At 33.9% G+C, this 21,379-nt stretch overlaps 1 protein-coding gene across 12 annotated transcripts in view; it reads left to right on the top strand.

Annotated features, from left to right (window-relative positions):
- Window positions 1-21,379, top strand: part of LOC108721548 (coiled-coil domain-containing protein AGAP005037) — a 242,315-nt gene that overhangs the window by 182,452 nt on the left and 38,484 nt on the right. For 11 of the 12 annotated variants that reach the window (XM_018446147.1, XM_018446154.1, XM_018446157.1 and 8 more), the window contains 2 exons: window positions 15,294-15,447; window positions 18,979-19,104. In XM_018446147.1, coding sequence (XP_018301649.1) covers window positions 15,294-15,447; window positions 18,979-19,104 — 280 coding nt within the window. The remainder of the gene's footprint in view (window positions 1-15,293; window positions 15,448-18,978; window positions 19,105-21,379) is intronic. The other variant, XM_018446153.1, reaches the window with a different exon arrangement.

Genomic DNA, 21,379 nt, shown 5'->3' with positions numbered 1-21,379 from the left:
GAGGTTTTATATCCAAAAAATGACTTGTGAATTTTTTTGTAAAAAAAAGTTAACGTTATCTTGAAATTCTAATCAGAAGTTATGAATGTATCGTTCATTCTCCATAAAAATTTTTTTATTTCAATATTTTATTTTTTAGCCATGTTATAAAGAATTTAAATACAAAGATTTAAATACATTTTTCTAAGATTATAATTTTTTTCGCCTAATATAAAAATATTAATATAAAGAGTTATAGAAGATTTATTAAATTAACTTCAGTATAAAGTTTGCTATAGGGACTAGCTTTAAATTTTAAGTTGTATTATTGTTATAATTACTATTAATTATTAAAAAATATAATTTTTAATCTTATCTAATATTTTACTTAACATTACAAAAAAGTAACTTTCTAAGTAACAGTAACAATAACGCATTATTTTTTAAAACTAGTTATGAATTACTTTTTACAATAACATGTTATTTTTATAAAACGTTCTCAACCCTCATTTTCTCACATCGACAATTACAATACATTACTATAATTATTTCATTTGTACTCTTAATACGTTAATGCAATTACAGTCGCAATCATTATTATAATCTCCTTAAAATCTAATGCGTCTACCGCGATAACCGACGACACAATTATCTTATCGGCCATACAAATTGCCAATTGCCATTAAATTGAGAATCAACGAAATTGTCTTCTAGAGCGGAAATATTCGAGATAGCCAGGCGCGATGTGGTAATCACGTGTGTTTACGCTTTTGCTTTTATTCATATAGATGGATGGATATCGGAGAAAGGGATGGGAAATATATAATAACTCTTGCGTATAATGAATACATTATGCGAGTTGCAAAACTCGGCCAATGCGAACGGTCAAAATTAATGCGGTAATATTATACAGACAATAACTTTCTTTACAATTTCACGTCGAAATATTTTTATTCCCCAATCATTACAAATTGGATGGCTGATAGGCATAATGAATTATGCGAGTTGCAAAACTGACCAAAATGGACGGTCGAAATTAATAATTTTCTTTGCAATTTCACACGCTACAAAAATGTTTTCATTCCTCAATTGTTATAAATTAGATACAAAAGTTTTTTTTTCGCCACACTGTGCAAATAATTCTCTTTTACGTGTACATTACAAACATTCTATTAATTTGGATATTTATAATAAGATTATTAAGATTAATAATTATTTTCATTATTTTATTTTTTATAAGTCTGAATTTTCAGAATAATTTAATATCTTACGTAACAATTTTCAGATTTATTGTCTTTGATACATGTAACGATTTCTTTCACGTTTCCAATGTTTCCACGTGATAAGTGATACACCACTCGAATATGTATAATTTGTGTATCTTGAAATTTTTTCATATTAGCCAAAAAATAGCCGAAGTTTAATATTCTCCTTTTATTTTCAGCGTCATATCGTTATAAAGTTGGTAGACTTTCATATTATGAAAGTAAAGACTACTCAGGACCGTATTATCTCACGAAACTATCAAAAAGACAATGTGTTCGCTATCCTTTTTTTCCATCTGATTCCAGCGCACGCGTCGTGAAACGTAATGCGCTCTTAAATGGTCGCGGAGGCAGCTTTGCGAAAGAGGCTGCACAAATGAGCGGCTATCTGTGAACCGACGCTTCAAGATCGCCAAATAAAGCACGACCAGGAGAGAAAACGCATAGTAAGACGCGTATAGTAGTTGATGTAACGCTATTTATGCAATCCTGTTACCTGAGCTATTTGGCATTGTACGCTTTGTAATTTACGTCGACCGTATGACACAACAGTGATTAGTATAATTAGACTAATTAGTAATTTGTAATTAGGTACGCACGCGCAGCGGTAACTTATCCTTCGTAAAATGTGTGCGTTACATTTTGAAGATACACGCGTAACTTAAAAAGTCAGTAGAAAAAGAGGTGGGAGAAATGTTTCTTAAAGTACTCCTTGGTGAAAAATTTTCTCATAACTTTTCGTATGATTTTTAGAATTTTTATGTAAATTTCAGAATAATTTAACTTTTTAGAAAATTTGTCAGATTTTTTTATACAAATTGGCATTTTTCAGAAAGTCTATCTTTTCTAAAATTCTTAATATATGTGAGTTTTGAATTTTAAATCTAGATTTTTAAGATAGATCTCATTCTATAATTCTGATGAAATGTTATAAAATCTGAAAAACTTTGAGGCATTTTCTCAGAAATTATACAACGAGAAAAATCTTCGAATATTTCAGAATTCACATGTAAAAATGAAAAAAAAATTCTAAAAAAAATTTAGATTTTCTCAGGATTTTTGAAAAGTGTTCTAATTCGTATAAAAATTCTAAAAAAATTTTCACCGAAGTTAGTTTTAGAGTTAAGTAGCTTCTTCGAAGGCTTAATTAACAGGATAATCTTCGACTACATTAGCGGAATATTGCGAACATTGAGCGGCTTATAATCTTCTATTAGACACTTCTATCGCTGCAAGAAAATTGTTCTAGATAGAGTACACGTTACACACATACACTGACGCATTCTGTACGCGTTATAACGTCCCAATCTTCTCTACTGTCATCTTAGTATATATAAAAAGCATATTATAGACATCATGTTGTCGCTAGAGTAACGCCAGTTATTCGACATCACGTTTTATTCGCCGGTGGCGATCCGAATTGCGAGACATAAACGGAATTTCAACACGCGGCTCGCCAGGAGGAAAAGCGCTTTACGGCCGGATCCTCAGACACCACCGCGTTCGTTCGCCGGCGTTATCAACGTCAGCGGAAAATCCGCATCCGTGAAACGTCAGTGTCGAAACTCCGCTTACAAAGAGACAACGAACGGACAGTGGCGTAGCTTTGTTGAGCATTCGTATCGAGTTCGTCCGTAGACAAGATATTCAAAGATGCTCAAAATCGTCTATGCCTTCTTAAGCACTCATGTTTAAGAGATTTATATTTTTTATTTTTATAAATTTATTTGCTTTATTTACAACGCGATTTGAAAGAGCTAAAACTATATTATTTATTACACAACGATATAACTCATAAAACAAAATGTTTCAAAAAATAAGTTTGAATATTTTGAATGATTAAAATTTTATAACATTAATTGTATAATCCAATTTTGATAATAACTAATTGTATAGAGAAAATTAAGTATGTTTTCTTTATGTTTCCGCTTTTTTTTTTACAAACGACTAAAAAAAAACTGTCAGTTTTTGCCGTTTTTTTTTGTATCGTTATAGAAAAAGAGCGATATGCGATAAGCAAAACATTGTTATTTAAATACGAGACTCCATCTAATAATTTCTTATAATATCAGGAAGTTACGTTTAATTTATACATATATATAAATTTCATCCAATGTTAACATTTTATATTAACCACGAGATGGTTTAATACTGAGATAAGACACAACGAGAATTTTATGCAAATTGTACTACTTCTCTGCAACTATTAAGATAATTTTTAAGCGTCCTTTTGTAAGTGCGTTTAATCCGACTATCTTCTTCTTCTACTTGAAGAGAAAGAAAATAATCCAGTGAGCGCTTTGTAACTCTCCTTCTTACGACTCGTTTGTTCTTACCATGTACATAGCTACGCCCTTGACGTTCGACAATTTTGCCAAGCTGGAGTCGCGGTTTTCGCGGGATACATTTCTCCTTCCCTTCTCCACGGTCGCGATTGCGTTCAAGGGAATTCTGCGAAACTAATTAACGCGCGACGTGGATCGATACGCGAGACGAGATCGTCGATTGCGGCTGGGAGGTTCAACTCGGGAGGCTCGCGTGCGATTATAAACGTGCGGGTTAGAACCCCAAACTCGCACAATTACGCGGGTTGCGCGATAGTTGAATATCATGATGAAAATTAGTTTCATCCGTAAATGCATTGACAAGGCCAAAACAATAGTTGGCTTATCATATTAAATCTGTTTACGCTTATTGTTTAGTGACTTTCTTAAGGATGTATTGCACATTTTTACAAATGTATTAATATTTATGTTTTAAAGAAATTGTATACATATAGAAGTTGTGTTTTATAATATTTTTTTATTGAGTAATACTTTTTTTGTTGTTTATTTACTTTCTTTGTTATTATTTTTATTGTTATACATTAAAATTGGAAAAAATGACAAAAGTTTCTATATTAAACGTACTTTTAGTATTTGAATAATTTATGCAAAGTTTGATTGCAATTCACAGATTAGTTACAGAGAATAAATAAATATTTTGTTTATTTACAGAACAATTAATCTTTGTATCGCAATATAACTTTACATAAATTATCTTGAATACTTAAAGTACTTATATAAAAAATTCAGATTTTTGTCATTATTTTATAATACCAGGGTTGGCAACGTTACCTCATAAAAATAACTCGTTACTGTTACCGTTCTTTTTCTTAAAAAGTAACTCGTTATCGTTACTCGTTATTGATTTGCAAAAGTAACTCGTTACCGTTACCATCACTTAAAACGTAATGAGTCGTTACTTTTTTTTCTTAACACTAATAGAATATTATAGACTTTTTCATTGGCAAAACTTGTGCGCATTCAATGCACATTAAAGCCGTCGTAAACAACTCTAATCTAAATATAAAAATGAGAGAGATATCTCAATTGATAAAACGCCTAAAATATATTTTATCAAATAGCATAATACAATGTATTGAAGATTTCGCGGTTTAACTGGTTTCTATATTTTTATTAACCATATGTTTTTACGTCGATTATACAGCGGTTTTAAAGCTTTAGTGCACTGAATGCGCACTAATTCTGCCAATGAAAAACGCTATTATATGCAGATTTTTGCGGTAAATACAAAAAAAGATGTCAGAATTCTATTTTTTAGTAGAAGAATAAAACTCGAAAACTGATAAATGTATATATATACATATATATATATATAATACGTGTATACATGTATGTATATATGCTCTAGTCTAGATTAAAACTTTTACGTAAATAGAAATAAAGTAACGATAAAAAAGTAACTAGTGAAATATCGTTACCTTTATCTCAAAAATGTAACTGTGTTACCATGAACGTTACTCAGAAGAAAATGTAACGTTGTTACTCAATCGTTACTCAATCATTACTCAAAAAAGTAACTTTTAACGATAACGACGTTACAAGTAACGCGTTACTTGCCAACCTTGTATAATATTATACATTTCCACACATTTCTATTAGAGCACAGATAAAAAAAATATTATTTCTTATTGAAATAACTTTTAATTTAGATGATAAATCGTTTAATTTTTTGTATTACTTTTAAATGCAATCTAGAATAATCTATTATTTTTTCATAACTTTTTCATTATTTTGAAAATATGTACAATATATCCTTAACCTTATTGCGATGGCACTGATCGAATAGTGCAAACGATAAAAAATGTTGAGTGAAATGCTTTGAGTGAAACTAAAGAAAGGAAAAGAAACGTCTTTTCAACGAGAATAGCGTCAATGCTATTTTACAGAATAAGAGAGCTTTGAAATCAATTCTTTTGGAGCAGATGCAATTAAAGACATGAGTGAAACGTGTCTCATTGTATTTTTTATAAAATTGCAATATTATATTTATCTTTTTAAATCTCCAATTGCACGTTTCCCTTTTTATTAGCTCGAGGGAAGTCTCTCAGAATTTGCCACACTCATTGCCGACGTTCTTTATGATGGCGCCGCCGAACACCTTCACGGGTGTCCTGCTCCAGGAAATCAACATCAACGGGCCGCCTATGGGCGGGCTACCCCTGCCCAATTGGCAACGGATGTAGGACAATTTCACTAATTGCAAACCTAAGGAAATGTCGAACGATTCGTTAAACGGATCGAGTTTCTCGGTCCAGTCGTCAGTATCGAAAGTGATCGCGTGCCTACGAATCGACGATATCTCTTTCTTCAGTGTATCATTAGTGACACTTAGCGGAGATGGCGAAGTCGCGGAACCCTCCATCGCTTTCGCGTCATCCGTTCGAGAAATTCTACGGGACCAATTAGAACCAAGCGTGAATAGGGCCGAAACTATCTTATCAAGGGCACGCGTTCCAACGAGATGCGAATCACGCTTCGCTATTCTTGTCCGGATTCCTGTGGCGAGAGGAATCTCGGTCGGATCGATGGCTCCATTAGCTGACCAGAATGAAGGTCTTTGATGAAGATCGCTATTGAGAGAAGTGAACACCGAGGCCAGCAGAAGATTGAAACCCAAAACTGAGCCCTCAATGCCCTCCTCGAGCCCTTTATTGAAGTCCGTATATTCTTGACCTAGGACGATATCGCCGCCTTCCGGGATCACGTGACCGATCATCTGTAAAAAGATTCTTCCGTTAACTTTACATTATATATACTCGCGTGTTTTTTTATTTACGTGATTACTCACGTTTATTCCACTTGTGTCTCTATATTTTAAGATTAAAACAAGGACTGCTTTATATGCGAATACATCAACTAAGTAAGAAGCGCCAATATTACGGTCGAAGTTAGATGTTGGAATAATATATCTTATATATGTAAATATTATATCTAAAGTTAATAAACATTCGCGATGCGTCACATGTAGTAAAAAAAATTTTTGGTTGAAAATCGACAAATTAGAATTTAATCATAATTTTACTGATTCGTTCATTTTTAATTAGAAACTTTTTTCTACATCGAGAACAAATTGAAGAAGACAAAAAATGATTCAGCTGGAACTAACAGTAGAGAGACGGACGTCCCGTTACAAAACTAGATGGTTCAAATTTTTCCATATTTGATCTCTGCATTTTTAAAGTGAATTTCCGGATAGCCGACTAAGTGGATTTACCTCTTTCAAGCGACCTTGCGACACCAAATGTCCGTCGAGCCACAAAGCGTAACGACCGATCCGATTCTCCCAGCTTTGACATATGTGATACCAACGGTGTTCGCGTATGTGAACTGGCCTTCGGAATACCTCCACGCCGCCGATTTCCAGGTGAATACTTCTTCCGCGCGACGATATCCAAGATCGAATCAAACGTTCCCGCTCGTTTCCTTTGACAGCGAAAGAGGATTATGTTTGTGCATCGTTCCCTTAGTCGAGGTATATACCGAGAAATATACCATAAAGTTAGAATTTATGTAAACCGTGTATCTCTCGTTTTCCTGGACCACCATACATATTCAAAATACGATTATTCTTTCATTACATGAACGACAGTTAATCTCTTTCGTTTGTGTATGCAGAGCATATTAAAAGCATTATTAGCAATTTTGATTGATTTGTAAATTAAGAGTCATTTGTCTCATAAAAGGGAAAGGGATACAAAATCTCTGATCTACATATAATCCATCTTTATTTTTTTATTCGAATATTTTGTATCAACTGTTTCGACTACCCAGCTGATTTCAACATCGAGCTTAATAAATCAAGTATTATTTTAATACTTTATTATGTTTTAATGTTTTAATATATAATGTGGTGTACCATTTGGGATACGTGAAATGTGTTGAATTTAATATTTTTCAATTGAGTACAATCAATTATTACATCAAAATTGCATTTCGAAATTAATATTAAAGAATTTAAATGATTGAAAACTCATTTTCCAGAAAACTTTCTTTTTTTTAGTTATTATTATAGCAAATGAGCGACATGTAGTTACATGTAATCCACACGCATAAATATCATTTATAGGCGCTATCATTTGCTTTTCTTCTTACGACATCTTTAACAAAATTCTAATTTTCCTAAGCGATAGGACGTCATAAATATTCAAATTCTGTTTATGCCGGCTTTGTCAGAGTGATTAAATCCCGCGAGATTTAGTAATTCGAACAATTAGCGTTTCGTCAACGGAACTGGTAGCGCTAATTCTCACACGTAAAAAGAATAACGCTGCGGGGCAAAGCATTCACTTAGTATGCTACTAAACTGCAATAAGATACTTGCACGCACGAGCGAGAAGATGGAGCGTTTTCCATAAGCGAAGATACTTTCCGCGAACTCTCGCGCAATTATTTAGTGAATGCCTGAATGGATAATAGTGCAACACCATGTAAGACAACAGCTCTTGTTACTATTTCAGAAACTCAGAAACGTTACAACATTTTCTTTAAAAATAGGGCAGAGTGGGCGGAGAAGAACTCTAAAACGCCTTCTTATTTCTTGCTAAGTATTACATCTGCTTAGATATAGTTCAACATCCGTTTAACGGATACTATTATCCTCGACAGAATAGTGGAAAAGTGGATTTCTATCTTCTACATTTCGAGCATTTGCGAAATGTGAATTGTTCTGCGTAAGATTCTCGTCGCGGTAACTATCTTATTCCGTTTGCAGTGTGTAAATTGCAATTTAAAAAGTAATTACCGAACAATGGAAAAATAACGAGCGTTTTCTTGAATTTGAAATTTGTCGAATTTCGTACTGCGAGCGATTTGTAGTCGGTAAAGGCAATTCATATGTTGCGTATAAATATAAAAAGAAGAAATTAATAGGATGTGTGTAACATCAAGCGATTTCATTGAGAATACTCACTTGAGTACGAGAGGATTGAGTGGGAATACGTGAGATCGCTCGACTTCACCCAAAGGCAGAATGTAAATTCGTGAATTTCCGGCACCGGCAATTCCCATCTGAGAAACTGAAAAGTGAAGATAGCTTAGCTAACAACATATATCGCATGCTATAATTAATTCTGTATATAAAAGGTGATTCTAAATGATCACGACTTAATTGTCTTTATGTTTACACTCGAAGAAAAACGACAACTGTATAAATTTTATATTATGAAAAATTAATGTATATCTCGGTGAGAAAATTTTTCTTAGAATTTTTTATATAATTTTTCCGAATTTTTATGTAAATTTTAGAATTCTAGAAAAAGACTGTAGACTTTTGCAGTATTTTTGAAAAGTGTTTTAATTCTTAGAATAAAAATTATGAGAAAAATTTTCATCAGATATATTTGAATAAATTATTATAACGTAGTTTATTTATACGCGCGTTAATTTTACATACATATAAAACTTGTATAGTCACTTATATAGCTGTTATCACTATCTTTGTCTGTGAGTGTACGATTCTTTGATTGTTTTTAAAACTGAGTTTCTCTTTTAAGAGAAATTTTTTTTAATATCTCTACACTAAACCTGCACGAATTCTCTAAAAAGATTAAATATCTATAAAATTTAAATTTAAAATCCTTTTCAGAATAAACTTTATCACAACAAAACTGGAATCTTTATAAGTTTCTTTTTTCTTAGTCTTACTAAGTAATCAAAGTCGAATTTTGAAAATCCGTAAGAAAGAATCTTACGAGGAAAAAATTCCGAGTTAGTCAAAGAATCTTTGTAGGCAAAAGAAAGCGCAGGAAATCTGGGACACGTTGTACATATAGAAATGGGTATGTAGACCATGACGTTTCTTAGAGTGAACGATGAAAATTAGGCAATCAGCGTGAAATCTAACTCTTTTTTTCTACGTGTTATGGAACTACCTTCTTGCTCACGTAATCGATAGAAATTTCGTAAGTTTCTACGCTCTGTTGGTGCATATGTACCTTTTATATCCGATATGGCGACAATATGGCGATTTATCATTATTTGTTCTCACTGTTTTGCTAGCTTTTCTTTCCCGATATATCTAGATGCAGGGTATTACGGAATGTGTTTTACTGTGCAATCTCTGTAACCAATTTGACTAATGGCTTACTCGAATATTTCAACGGAATCACAAGAATTCCTGCAGGGCTACCCAGTATACAAACGGTAAAAATTTTTATGTTTCTGACTGCAAGCTTGAATAATTGAACAATTTATCTAGAATAAATGATACGAAACATTCGATACGCTTCTGACGTTTAAAATTGGACATCTAAACTTTATTTATGGATTATGTTTATATTCTGGATTTTAGTAGTTTTCAACAATGTAAAATTACATAAATCATTGCATAATTATAACTTTATCTTTATATCATGCTCTTAGTGCTATGGCATCTGAAATTCTCACTCTATTTTATTTCTCTACTTTCTCCATATTAAATGCATTTAATTACTAAATAATTTATTGTATTCCTCTGTATCGAATTGGACAACATAACGCGTTGTGATATAGTCACGCCTAGTCACATAATTTTTCAAACGTTCGAATCTATGCATTATAATCGACGAGTTATCCAAATTATTTTTTACGAATGAGAAATAATATGAAAATTAGATATTTTATCCTCAACTTCATCTAATCAAATTCATCTAATATGAATCAAAGAATTTTTATTAGGTACTTAGAGAAATTTATGGAGATTCTTCAAAGAGGTAAATAGAAAGAATTTTGGGGAAGTATCTAAAAATGTAGCTAGATACAGATCTGAAAATAATAATGTTGGTGCATCTAAATAATTTATACGTAAGAATCTCAAGCATCACGAACAATGCTGCAAAAAGTTTTGATATTTTAGCAACCAATTTGAGCGTTCTGCATAATTATCAGAAACATGTCTGATTACTTTCAGATTTGTAACATCAAACTGAAATAATAATAATCCCAAAAATTAAATTGGATCGTTGATTTGATGCTACTAGCATCTTAAAACTTATAAAGAGCTTATTGTGAAAAATATTGTATCTTAGCCAAGATTCGAACCCGGACTTTCCGTATTCCGATATCGTTCCTTTTTATATTTTTGACGAATCTCTATAAATTCCTCCAAGCAATGAAAATTCTTTGATTCATGTTAGACTAGCTGATTAGATGAAATTGAAGACGAAATATATACTTAATCTTTCTATTAATTCTCATGGTGTGAGAAATAATTTGAAACAGCAAAGGATTAAGCGAGGCTGTCTCATGCTTTTAATGTAAGTTAAACAGAAGGGGCTGAAAATCCGGCTTTCCTCGAATTACACGCGATTCTCACCTGAATGTAGCCCTTTTGCGTTAATTGTACGCCGTGCATCGGCGTGCCGCCGAGATTTCTCTCGACGTCGACAAGTTCGGTCGATGTTTTCGAAACCGCAACAAGTAAGCTCAGAAGGATCAAGGACATGGAAGGGAGAATGTTAATTCTGAAGTTTGTCACGAATTTCTTCATTTTTATCTGATCATCGTCCTCGTTGCATCTAGTTGCTATTTCTTCAATCGTTTCGCGGCGAAAGTTTCTCTGTTTACTTCTTACGGCTGTTGCTTCTTCTTCTTCTTGATATCTTTACTCTGAAAAGAGAGATTTCTCTTTCTCTCTCTTTTCGTTTCCTTGGCCCACTCTGGCCTTCTCTCCCTTTAATCTTATCCCGCGACTATCTGATCGCGATCACGAAAAGAAAATTGTCTCTCGACGTTGTCCGCTCAACTCTTCTTACCGACCTTGCCTGCCGGTATCCCTTTTTCAATCGCTACATGCGACCCTGTAAGTTCCCTCGTCCTCCTGTCTACCGTCTTTCTGTTCAAACCATAGAAAACTACCTGGCATCTCCGCCTCTTTCGCCGATCTTCCTTCACAGCTTGCCTCGTCGATTTTTTACAATTACTTGGTCCCTCTGCTTCGCAAACTCTTTTTCATGACCTTTTTCGCAACTTATCTCACTTGTCACTCGCCAAGTGACACTTTTCTCGATCAAGACAACGACACGCGGATTTTCTGTTCCCCAATACAGACTTCGTCTCTGGACTTTTCTTTTTATTTACGCCTGACGATACGAGCAAGAAACTAAACTCTTTGTCGTGTATACTTTCTTAGTACACTCGACACGATTGCCGAAAAACCGGAAGAGATCTTACTGCCTATAGTATATCCTCTATGCTCGATGTGTGACAACTTTGACTAAAAGCACAAGACTCGTGACTCATCTTCTTTTCTTTCTCAAACAGTCTCGACAGATGTCTCTCGGTCCTTGCTTGATGATCCTTATAATTAAAAGTCTAGTGAAAAAGATTCTTCAGCAACCGTGGACTTCTTTTTATATACGAGTATCTTCTCACTTTCTTTGTAGCTGTATAAAAGGAGTAGAAGAATATTTGTCGTTTTTCTTTTCTTTTATTCGATGTATGATTAACGCCTGGACAGGAAATTGTTATTTTCCTTTTCTCTTGTTGCCGCTGAATTGTTTCTCGTTTGCCAAAAAGAAAGGTATACGTGAGTCTCGCCACAAAACTAAATAATCTCCTTTGGAGAGGAAAATTTAGTTCTTTCTCCTTTCTTTTCGACTTTCCTTTTTCGTAGATTTTTAGATACAATCGTTCTTTGGAAAACCACTCCCCATTAATTAAATTCTCAGTCAATTCTTTCCTACGTCGATAGATTTCTATTTCTTCCGGGCGACCGCCCGGCGAGTGAGGCGGCTAGCTGAACTCGCGGCGACGGTAAACAACGACTAAAGCGAAATCGATGTGAATCGGCCGAGTGCGAGCGCGCGAGTAAGAATCGGTAAGAGGGAGGGACTTTTCGTGGCGGCCTCAGGTTAAAGCAGCCCATTTTCGTCATTGGGCACGACGTGTAATTTAAATCTCGATACGAATGAGAATGGACTACAAAGCTGGAGATTGCCTTACGGTCCCTACGGATCGAACGCCCATATCAGAATGTCCGTATTGGAACGCCCGATCATTTCTTCTTTGCCTGATGTATATCTGTATCAGACCTATTCACACTTATTCCCATACCTATTTACCACCGCGTTTGTCACGATCGATTTCTGATACAGAAAACATAACGAAAATAAAGAAAAATTGCCGACAATTGCAGATATAAATAAAGAAACATGAAGACATATAGATATGAAGAAATATATTTTTACAATGGATGCTTTGTGGTTTCGAAACAGAGGTAACATAATACTCCTTGGCTAAAAGTATTAAGCGCTTATATCTTTTTCACTTATGTAGAATTTACATGTATTGTTTCCTATTGATTACTGACATTATAAAGTTCAAAAGAGTTCTTGAAACGAAAGATAATTTAGCAAAATACACATAAATCAATTTTTCAGCTAAAATAATAGTTAATAATACTTTCTTTTGATTTATAGACTGTATTATAAATATAAATTTATTGTGTTATATATATTTATAGAGAGAATTTTTTTTATGGCTACCATTTTTCACAATCGATTTCAAATACAAACGGGATAACGAAAATAAAGAAAAATCGTCCAACAATTGCAAATAATGAAGAAATATAAAGAAATACGGATATGAAGAAGTATACTTACGATTACATATTTTTTACTTCTAAAATAGAAATTTTAAAAGATTCTTAGTCGAGAATAATGTGTTTTTTCCGGTTTTTTCAACAATTTAGTACAATCGTAAGAATAGTATAAATGTGGTCACGTTCAAAAATTTATTGACTGCGTTTCGCCACGCTAACTCCGACAAAATGTGCAAGAGAAACAGCTTCATTTTATTAACCGTTTTAAAACGGTTGCCTTATGCGGGATCGCTGATCATAAATATGTTCCATATGTGTCATGTAGTTTGCTATATGCATTCTCTAGTTTTTCGAACAATTTAAAATCGCGGTTGTTAGAAAATGTAGTACACCGAGAAAAATATTTGGTTGAAAATGAACGAACCAGATTACATTAATCGGAATTCCGGTCACGTAATTGGACATCTGATTATCTCGATTAGAATTCTGATTGATCAGAATCTACTGGTTCGTTTATTTTCAACCAGAATTTTTTCGCAATGTAACTACTGTGTTTGTCATGATCGATTTCCGATATAAACGAGATAACGAAAACAAAGAAAAATTGTCGGTCTGACAATTACATATAATGAAGAAATATGAAGAAGTACGGATATGAGGAAATATATTTACAATTATGTAAATACTTTTTACTTTCAAAATAGAGATTTTGAGATATTTTTACTATACACTCTGCGGTTTTTTTTTCAACAATTTAATATACTGGTAAGATGAATTGCGGTCGCGTTAAAGAATTTATTGACTACGTTTCGTCACGCCAACTTGAATGTAATATGCGAGAGAAACAGCTTCATTTTATTAACCGTTTTAAAACCTTATGCGGGATCGCTAATTGTACATTCTGTATGTGTCGTGCAGTCTGTGTGATCGATACGGGAAAGTGAATCTTTCGTGGAAAGTTGGCGAGACAAGCAGTGCGAAACAAACGGGATGATACGGCGAATAACTTAGGCATTCCATGTTGCAAGCGGGAGCGGAATTATAAACGCTTTATTGCGCGTATAAATATTTCAAAGCATATCGTGCATTTCAGAGCTAAACAGAAAGGTTCAAGGCTCTGCATCGTCGACCTCGCATTTAAAAATATACTTTACTCGAAAATACAAAAGCATGTATACGGATTTTTGTTATTATTCTCTCTTTTTATTTAAATTTATAAATTTAGAAAATATATTTTATATTTTTTTTTGTGTTAAAACTAGTCTAATTCAGTCTTTGTTAAAATTTTGTGTTGGATTTTTAAAATATCCGGGTGTTATTTTAACATAATGTGATTGTATTATTTGAATATTCTATGCTAAATTGATATTCAACATATTTCTTAGTGTTCAAATAACACATTTTGTGAATAAGTGAACAAATAATATAAAAATAATATATTTTAAAACGTAAATTCTAAGATAAATGAATAAAATGTGTTAATTTAATACATTATCAATGTTAATTTTAATAAAGGGATATGATTTCCTACAAATTGTGTCAGTGTTACGGTTTTTATGTTAATTTTTTACATAATATTTATGTTACTTTCTAATATATTTATCCTATGTTAACATGAAAATTTAAGTGGACTGTTTGGGACATTTAAAATGTTTTAACACGAATTGTTCAACTTTGTGCAAGTTAAAACTGCCATTCATCAAAATTCGTATGTGTGAAGATAACATATATATATGGATAGTGTGCGTTAAAACGATGATAAAAACGGCTGCGTTGGAAATTCGCGCTGGAAAGCTAACGTTAACTACAGCGCTGAGTCTTAAAACCAGTTGCGAAAGCGACAGTCGGAAGACGCTTGTACATGGACAAGACTCTATCTCGACAAGATAACGATCCCGAACAATCTCGTTAAAAGATTCGTTTGCAAATGTTATGATACCTAAACGAGACTCGGCAATTAATTATAAGAAAGTCTTGCAACTCCACGTAATTAATACGTCTTGCTGGTTACCACAATTACCATATCGCCCTTTAATTGACAGAGTCCGACGTTTGTTGCGCCATACGTCAATTAGATCCATTGCGAGTCTTGATCGGCGTGAAAAATAGCCGCGATTCCTCGACCTTCGAATTATTGTGGCGCGTGACCCAAATTATACTCTCTGACAAGTATCTTTCTGATTGCAGACGGCCAAGAACTCGACGTCCGGTAGCGGATACTATGTGGGTGGAAGCAGCACCTTGCCGCGCGGTGGGCCTCTTCTAAGGGCGTACAGTCCAGCGGCGTCGAGCGTCGGTCCAAGCGCAACCCCGACGCAGCCCAAGACTCTCACCACACCAGGTATACGAATGTCCGCATTTTCTATTTCTTCTCGTTTCCACGCGCGTGTCATCGTGCACGCGCGTTGTATATAAACACGAGTTTCACTCTCGAGACCCTATCGACACGACTCATCAAACGAGCGGCCCAACAACGCTCGAAATGTATTTTCGCACTAAATTCCTGATATTACTGTGCGTCAAATGCGTGACATTTATTGTCGACCGTAAACCAGAAAATTCCTCGCATTAAATTTGATGTGAACATTTGAAAATTTATAGCTTGTTTGGAATAATATTTAATTGTTTAATTCTTCTCTAAACAGATTATAATTAACCTTTGCAATTAATATATATAGGATTAGGCAGAAATAAATTTAATTTGTAGAATATATATTCTCTTTCGAGATATATATTCGTGATGAAGCTGTTAGTAATGAGCAAAATGTCGCACGTACTTCTAAAGAGATTATAGAGCGACAACTTTGGGCCGCTCTCAATGGGAATTTACCGCTTCGTGCGCCTGTGCATTTCCTTCACGCCTGCACCAATGTTCTCTGTAGTACACCATTCTTCTCATGAGGTCTATGCAAACATATTATATAAAGTGCACACCCCGCGTAATTTCGCATCCCCTCAAATACTTTATTTAAGGTGACCAGAAGTCTTTCTGAAAAAAATATTACGAATCTAGAATCCTCAAAATTTTCTCTGATTTTGAAAAATCGATATGACGAAAGCGTAATATATATGTATGTGTTATGCCTTATCTTGAAAATTGTAAAACAAAGGTTTTGCAAAATTCATGAAAAATTCAGCGAATTGGAGTAAGAATTTGAATTCGATTTCTTTAAAAGGATTTCTTTCAGTGAGAAGGAATTACAAGGAATTGAGAAACTAGACACCAGAAAATCAACTTTTTCTTATTGTTTGAAAAAGTTACATTTTATTCGAGTGCAAGACAGATTTTATACGGACATTGTAAAGTTCTGGTCGCCTTTTGTGCAACACGCTTAAATTGTTCGTCTCGACGATCCTAACACCTGTACGCGATATACATATAAAGGAACATGAATCTCTTTTATCGTTTTGCTGAAAATTGGTCGAAGCAACTATTCAATAGATTGAGTGGCTGCAATTAGTTCATGCTGCAATTTACAGTGCGAGCATGTAACTATATATCAGAAAGCAAGATAGTATAGTGAGGATTATATTATATATTCGCTTGACTTTATAATCTGGAATAACCTTTACATTTCAATGCAACCGACAGTTAGTCAATTATCATTTCTTTAGAATAAACGATACATCGTTAACAGTACCCATTATAGATATAGTTATATTTAAACATTATAAGAATTTTAGTTACAATCGTATGTATGAATATATTAAATATGATAAAAAAAGCCATGACCATCGGTCAAAGTTAGATGTTTCGAATGATACATTATGTATTCTTTATTAAATCAATTTATTCCAGATATGATTGCGCGCCGATACTTCCGAACTTTCAACACAATAATTCTGAAACGTTAATAATCCCCTCCCCTAAATAAATTAGAAAGAAAGAAAGAGAGAAAAACACTTATTGCGAAAAATATTACCTCAGCCAGGGTTCGAACCTGGGACCTCTCAACTTTCCGGAAGAGTGTCTTAGCCAACTCGACAACTAAGGCCAGGTTCGGACCCTGGCTGAGGTAATATTTTTCGCAATAAGTTTCTTTTTCTCTTTCTTTCTTTCTAATTTATTATTAGCGTTTCAGAATGATTGTGTTGAAAGTCCGAAAGTATCGGCGAGCAATCATATCTGGAATAAATTGATTTAATAAAGAATATATAATGTATTATTCGAAACATCTAACTTTGACCGATCATGGCTTTCTTTATCGTATTTGATGTACAGTTATATTTATTTGGATGTAACAATTATTCTTCAATTTTTTGCTTTTGAAAACTGTAATGTATGTAAATGACTAAATGTTATTCCAGGTGAAATCAAAATTCACCTGCTCTATTATTATAAACTGTGGTATTTTAAATTATATTTCAAGATCGTTATCTTCGCAATTTAATTGGCTGGCAAAGAAAGATTGGTGAGAAAAAGAAATGATTAACGATTGTTCGCAAATTAGCGCACTTTTCTCTTGAAATCTTCCTGAAACTCGACCAATTTTTTCAAACGCGTACCTCGTGCTTTGAGCTTAAGCGCACACAGATGCACACACTCGCAATCGCTCTCCATTCTTCATACTTCCGATCGACGGTTGCAAGGTCGTTTCGATTCTTAATCGTGCAACGGAGATCGTTACGACCGTCGGCGTTTGGCCGAGCGCTATCCGAGAACTACTCAAAAACACTTAACAGGCTACCTGCTAGTCCAAGGGGAAAGGATGGCCTCATTTCTGGCTGCCACGAGCGTTCTCCTTGTTGTCGAGAGAAACGTTTTACACGGAGATACCGAGAGAAACGGATTTAGGACGCGTGAATAGCCCAATCGCAGATCGATCGTGATTAATCATCAACCACTATGACGAGGCATATCTATTTTGTATAGTAAAACACGCGAGCGTCTGCTAAATGCTGTCAGCCAAGAAAAAGAAGTTAAACGGAAGCATTTTCTAAAGAAGACATTTCTCTTGACGCTACGATTATCGTGACGTGGTCGAGAAGTGCATATATGTAAAAGTCGACAAGCTGTTACGTCAAAATTTCAACGACGTTCGTAATCGCGCGGTTATATTTAAACTCGTAGTGCAGACCTGCGTGACAATCGTCGAAAAATTTCTAACAAGAAAACCTGGCGAGGTGTCAAATTTTAATTTTAATGAAACTTTGTACACGTAGGTTACATAGATAAATAAATTTAGAAAATATCAGTTGGAGTTAATGATTTTAAGGAAATCATCCGTTGTATGTTCCGTTATATATAACAGTTTTTAGCTTTTTTTGTTATATCTTATAAACGTTTTTTGATACCTTGAATAGCTTTTGAGATAGAATAAAAAAAAAAACTAGAAACCGTTCTATGTATAAGAGATGATTTTATTCCTTAAAAGTATTTATTAGCCGCAACTGATTGATATGTTCTGAATATTCATCTATTTATGTAATCTGTATGTATACAAAATTTTATTAAAATTAAAATTTGTCATTTTGTGTGGTTTCCTTGTAAGAGATGTGACTGTAAATTCTATCATCGCGTTTTTTCATTCAAAAGGTTTCCAGTCTCCACCTGACAAATCGCGCGCAATCGCTGCTTAGGAATGTTATCGCCCTCACTCGAATCGGTTGTATTCACGTTTCGGAAGTATCGAACGTTTGTGCAGACACGCTGTATGAATTTCAATTGGATGTAGCACACAAAGTTCGCGGTGAGACGTGAGAAAAACGGTCCGATCGCCGCGCGGATCACGGTACTTCCGGTCTTGTTCACTTCTGCATGTGCACTGAACGTCGAACGGCTTAGCGGAGGGTGGCGGAGAAACAGGAGATACGTACATCGGAGCACCTGGGTACATTGGTTTTTTGTTTGGTTTTTTGGATGGTTGGATAGGTGTTGGCGGGGTGCCGCCGGCCAAGCCGCTTCGCAGCTACCAGTGTGGTAAGAGTCCCCTTGGAAGCCTCGGGGGCTCGGCGCGCTTCTCTAGAGACAGCTCGGTCTCCCTCTATAGTATACCAGGTCAGTAGTATCCTTAAACATTCGTCAGACACAGCTCGATCCTTCCGCAACGGGCCACGATCGCGGGACGATCGCCAATAACACGTTTATGCTTTACGGATATCTCGGACTGATCTTTGATGCCTGAAACTCATGAAAGCCAAGTAATAACGCCTTCTTTGAGCTACACTGCAACAAAACTGCAAATGTATGTGTGTTTTAACAAAAGTAAAATGTTCGTTGAATGAATTATGTATATAAAATACACATATGCTATACAAGAAATACTTCTACTTAAAATCGCCTATGAAATATATTATCAAGCGAACTGCTGATTACTAATATTACTAATAACCAAGATTGAGAAAGTTACTTTATAAAAGTAACGAGTTACAATTATAGCTTTTTTCTCTCAAAAAGTTCCTAACTAATTACTGTTACAGGTTACAGGTTTTGAAATAAACTTGTTACCGTTGTAGGTTGTAATTACTTAAAAAGTAATAAGTTGTTTCTTTTCAGTTAGTTTGTTATTTACATTTTCATCTTAAATACAAAAATCTTATACATTTCTATAATATTATTGAATTATTTTACTTATATTGAACATTCATTTATATGCTATATTATATATCTACATAATAAAATAATATATACACTTGGAATCAAAATTATAAATTAAAATTATATAGAATTAATATTAAAACGCCTTCAAGTACTAATGCTTAGTGCAGACTGAACGCAGCAAGCGTCAAGCAGCGGAGCAGCAACCAACCAGCGAGGCGATATTTTTTACGCCACTGTAATGTCTCATCGATTGGTTGCTGCTCCGTTGCTTGATACTTGCCGCGTCCAGTCTGAATTAGGCATAAAAGGCTCTTTAATTTAATTATTATAATAATACAAATATTTACAGAATATGATTTTATCAATGATAAAAATATATTCCAGTCATAAGAAATAATTACAGACTATTCACTAAGCATTTTATTTTGGTCATATGTTGAGAAATAAGTTTGATATAAAGTAACTATAAAAGTAACTATTAAATTAGTTACTAGTTAAAATGTAACTAAATTAAGTTATAGTTATAGATGGAGAGAAAGAAACGAAGTTGAGTTACAGCTGCTGAAAAAAAAGTATTTCTAACTTTGTTACACACACACAAGTAACGAATTACTTCCCAACTTTATTAACAGTGTTCTAGTAAATACATAACTATCACACGCTTACAACTAATTATTAAAGAAGGACTAAATATAATCAAGGCTATAGATTTTAGTGTTTAATAATATTTTATAATTTTTTTTTATATGTATGTTTTAAATATTTTCCAGCTATTCATATATGAATTGCGCGCCAATTATTTAAATATGTCGGACATAAAAACAATTATAAATAAAAGTTAAAATAATAATAATGAAATTGATCGTCAATTTGATAAAGATACTAATAAGTATCTTAAAACACTGGAAAGAACTCTTTTTTTTTTATATACAATATAAATTTTATAAAACATTTTTAGCAATTCATAGAGCTCACCTTTTATACAGTTTTCTATTAACGATTTTTATAATGTCGTTTATTCTGATATAAAGAGAGATACCAAGCTTTGTAAATTTTGTACAACGGCACAATCGGTTATATATATATAAAGTAAAATAGAATTCAGTTATAGTGCAGATCTAGTTACTCGCGAAAAATAGCAACGTTATTTATCGTTGTTTCCACAGCGGTTATGTATAATCCGAGCGGTAGATAAATCTCTGCAGGCTTAATATAAGTCGTTTTAAGATCGCAAGCTAATCTTCGTCTGTCCGAAATTAGTAAACGTACATCGTGAACGAGAAATCTTTTTATATCTTTTACGGAAGAAAGCCGTTGGGCGAAGAGTAATGGTACAAGCTATGAGCAGAAGACTAATAAATTTCAAGCGTAACAGATGTGACAAAAATGTAACAAATGTGGCGTATTTGTAATAAGGAGAAACTGAACCACGGAAATGGTTGGTTATTTGGAACGCAGAAAAATCATGAAATTGGCAGTCGCGATTAACCAAACTGGGTCGAGTCAAGTTTTAATTAAACGACCTCGAGACCGTGGAAATAGTGTTGGGAATAAATGTGAATGGAATCGAAATGTTTTGAATTCGCGTGAAATTTATGCCGTTGACATGTCGCGCGAGGAAAGAAAACTAAAACTTTCTTGAGTATTGTAAAACTAACTTTCTCTCGAAAATTGATTTGAAAAAGTTAAAATTTTGTGTAATGAATTATTCACTGTTATTCGCCTTTTATTT

This window comes from Mycetomoellerius zeteki, unplaced genomic scaffold (assembly GCF_001594055.1).
Source record: "Mycetomoellerius zeteki isolate Tzet28-1 unplaced genomic scaffold, Tzet1.0 scaffold174, whole genome shotgun sequence".
NCBI lineage: Eukaryota > Metazoa > Arthropoda > Insecta > Hymenoptera > Formicidae > Mycetomoellerius > Mycetomoellerius zeteki.
This window is presented reverse-complemented; position numbering and strand designations above follow the sequence as displayed.